This window comes from Malus sylvestris, chromosome 11 (assembly GCF_916048215.2).
Source record: "Malus sylvestris chromosome 11, drMalSylv7.2, whole genome shotgun sequence".
Classification (NCBI taxonomy): Eukaryota; Viridiplantae; Streptophyta; class Magnoliopsida; order Rosales; family Rosaceae; genus Malus; species Malus sylvestris.
Genome location: NC_062270.1, coordinates 40,414,731 through 40,417,624, shown reverse-complemented (window position 1 = coordinate 40,417,624; position 2,894 = coordinate 40,414,731). Strand labels below are relative to the sequence as shown.

At 43.1% G+C, this 2,894-nt stretch overlaps 1 protein-coding gene across 1 annotated transcript; it reads right to left on the bottom strand.

Moving 5' to 3' along the window:
• LOC126591297 (probable pectinesterase/pectinesterase inhibitor 7) lies at positions 1 to 2,185 on the bottom strand. The gene is made up of 2 exons (XM_050256948.1): positions 1,084 to 2,185; positions 1 to 888 (listed from the first exon to the last, which is right to left on the bottom strand). Exons 1-2 carry the CDS (start codon positions 2,099 to 2,101, stop codon positions 197 to 199), a joined length of 1,710 nt encoding a protein of 569 aa, XP_050112905.1. The 5' UTR covers positions 2,102 to 2,185; the 3' UTR covers positions 1 to 196.
• Positions 2,186 to 2,894: the final 709 nt, after the last annotated feature.

Here is a 2,894-nt window from a genome sequence, read left to right as displayed (position 1 = left end):
TTTCTTCAAACACGATTGTTATAAAGTCAATCAGTTAACAAAACAAAAAATAAAACCAATTACAATTTTAAAACCCAAGTTGTAAATTGAGAATTCCTAATTGGGCATTACATGTTTATTACTTTACTTTAAAAAATGGCAAGGAGAAAAGAATTGTAAAAGAGAAGAAAAAATGGGTTGCAGTCCAAGAAAAATCTCAAATTAATCCGCTGGTGTAAGGCACTCCGGTTTGGGGCAACCAGTCATCTCCCAGCAAGAAATTACTCACCGTGAAATTAGCGGCGTCGGTAGAATTAATCACATGGTAACCGGACCACGTAACTCTGTTCGTAGTGTTGGATCCGGGTCCGGTGTTGTTGTACTCAGCGTAATACAACGTGGTCAGTGCAAAATCTCCGTTCCACTCTTGCCAACCAACAGGATCCACCACGCTATCAATGTAAGACTGCATGTAAACTGTCCTAGAATATTCCTTCCATGGCCTGCCCAAATACGTCTGTGTACTGCTGTTGCTGGAGGCTAAATCATCAGCGGCACGAATGGTGCAATTGTGAATTGAAGTGCCCGTGTTTTGGTTCGGGTCGGTTCTACCCTGAGCCGTGATGGCGTTGAACTGGCCGCTCATTGGAAGGCGGGGATATATGTTGCAGTTTTGGAACACAACAGCAGCATTTCCAAATATGAAGTCAACGGTGCCGTAGATGTCACATTCTCTGTAGAACTGCCGAAGAGAGTGTGTGTATAATGTGTCTTGGTAGGCTTCAAAGCTACAACTATAGAATGTGGACAGATCCGCCCCATTTCGGACTGCGACTGCTTGGTGCTTGATTGCTCCCGCGGTGTTGCGGAACGTTATGTTCACCGCTACAAATCCAGGTGCAACCACAGCTGCAATATTTATCATATTCAATTATTTGTAAGATACTAATTCAGCATTATGTTGATTTTATAAAATATGCACATAATAAAATTTGACCGTTATGTATGGTCAAATATTAAACTTGATTACGATCCTAATTCACAGTTTGAAAATATAACAAAGCAGCTTGCATTTTTCATTTCTTGTTTAAAAATATAGGTTACCCAATGTTGCAGAGTTGAAAGTTGTCCATCCATCTACGACGCTGCGGTTGCCGGTGATAATCGTTTGGTTAATGCCGTCTCCGACCATCATCAAGTACCTCTTATTTTTAGCTACTGAGACGTACTCTTCATAAACACCGGCGGTGACATAGATCAAGAAGTACCCATCAGTTGGTGCAGAGTTGTTTGGAGCCGCGGCAATGGCGTCATTGATGGTGGAGTAGTTTCCCGTTCCATCCTGACTCACCGTCACGATATCACTCACCAACACCTGATCGTCCGCCGCCTCCGTTTGCAGCATTTTCCGCTTGCTCACGCTCTCGTAAACGGCGCGCGTTTTGCTCGACATCTTCAGCGGCAAGCGTCCGTTCTTGAAGCCGCGCTGCATCCTAGTGGGGCGCCACGCGGCTTGTTTCTTCTTCTTGGGAACCCACCCTTTGGTAAAAAGTGCTAGCGAAACGCTGTAGAATTTCGTGTCGTTTTTTAGCGGGATGGAGAGGCCGTTTTTCAGGCTCCACGCCGATGCGGCGGACTGAATGCCGTCGAAACATGTTTGCTGGTTGGTGAGAATGGCGCTGAGGAGTGTTTGGACGTCGTCGGCTTTGAGTGCGGGAAGGGTATTGCTAGTGTTATTGACGGTTTCAAAACTGTTCAGCAAAAAGTCCATGTTGAGGCCGGCAAGCAGCAGGCAGTCCTCGAGGGCTCGGACGGCGGTAAGAGACAAAGTGGAACTCCGTTTGAGATACTTGTCGACTAAATTTAAGAACTTTCGCGACTGAGACAAGGACTTTCGGACCGAGAACCGGCCATAGTAGTAGACATTTTCGGCGGTGTTGTTGCTGGGGAGGACGGATTTGCAAAAGGAAGGGTCGGGGGTGGATTTGCAAATGGTTCCGGTGGAGACTGGGGTTGAAGAGTTATCTGCAGCTAAAGATCGAGAGGCAAAAAGTGGAACAAGAAGGATGAAAAATGAAGCTAAAATATGGAGGGATGAGATGAGCTTAGAATTATAAGCCATTTGGATTGGAATTTGAATTAGTTTTGCATACTACTTAGTGGAGTTGATGATAGGTGATGGGCTCGATCCATATATATATAGGAGGCGAGAGGGAAAGCGAGGTGAATTACTTTTTGTGGATATTTGTATTTTAATTTGTGAGGTCAACTGAATTGTAATACTGTGTGCAAACAAATGCGCGTTTGATCTGGGACTCGATGTTATATGAGTTTGCGACCAACACCCATGAATCAAGCAGTTAGGCAAATTTTGAATTTTCTAGTTCTGCTACGAAGTGTCCAACTTACTACGTAGCAGTTCGAATTCTATGCAAGATTTAATTGTTACAAAGAAATATTAGATCTCTATATGCAAAGATCTAACAGTAGCACGTGCCATAGAAGAAAAATTCCATGACAAGTCTTTGTACTTGAGAAAATTTAGTCATCCTAGCCTGCACTCATCCGGTAGAATGTTGTGGTCTCGTTGTGTTAGCGAGGGAATTTTTGGGAGCACAGGTGCTAGCTTGCTAGGTTTGTTGCCCTTGTGGTTTTATACCAACTTCTCTTAATTCTTCTGGTGATCATGTAAGAGTTATAATTTTTTTTCTTATTGCGTGAATTTATCTCCACACAAAAAAATGTATGACTTTGACAAGATATTACCTTTTGTCTTTGTTTGCTTCTCACAGTGAAGTCACTCTATCATTTTTGTAAAAGAAAATAACATAAAAGGTTGAGGATTAATTGAGTTAGTAAGGATCGTTTTCTTCGCTAAACTAAGGCTCAGATTCGACCAGCTATTGGCATCCATT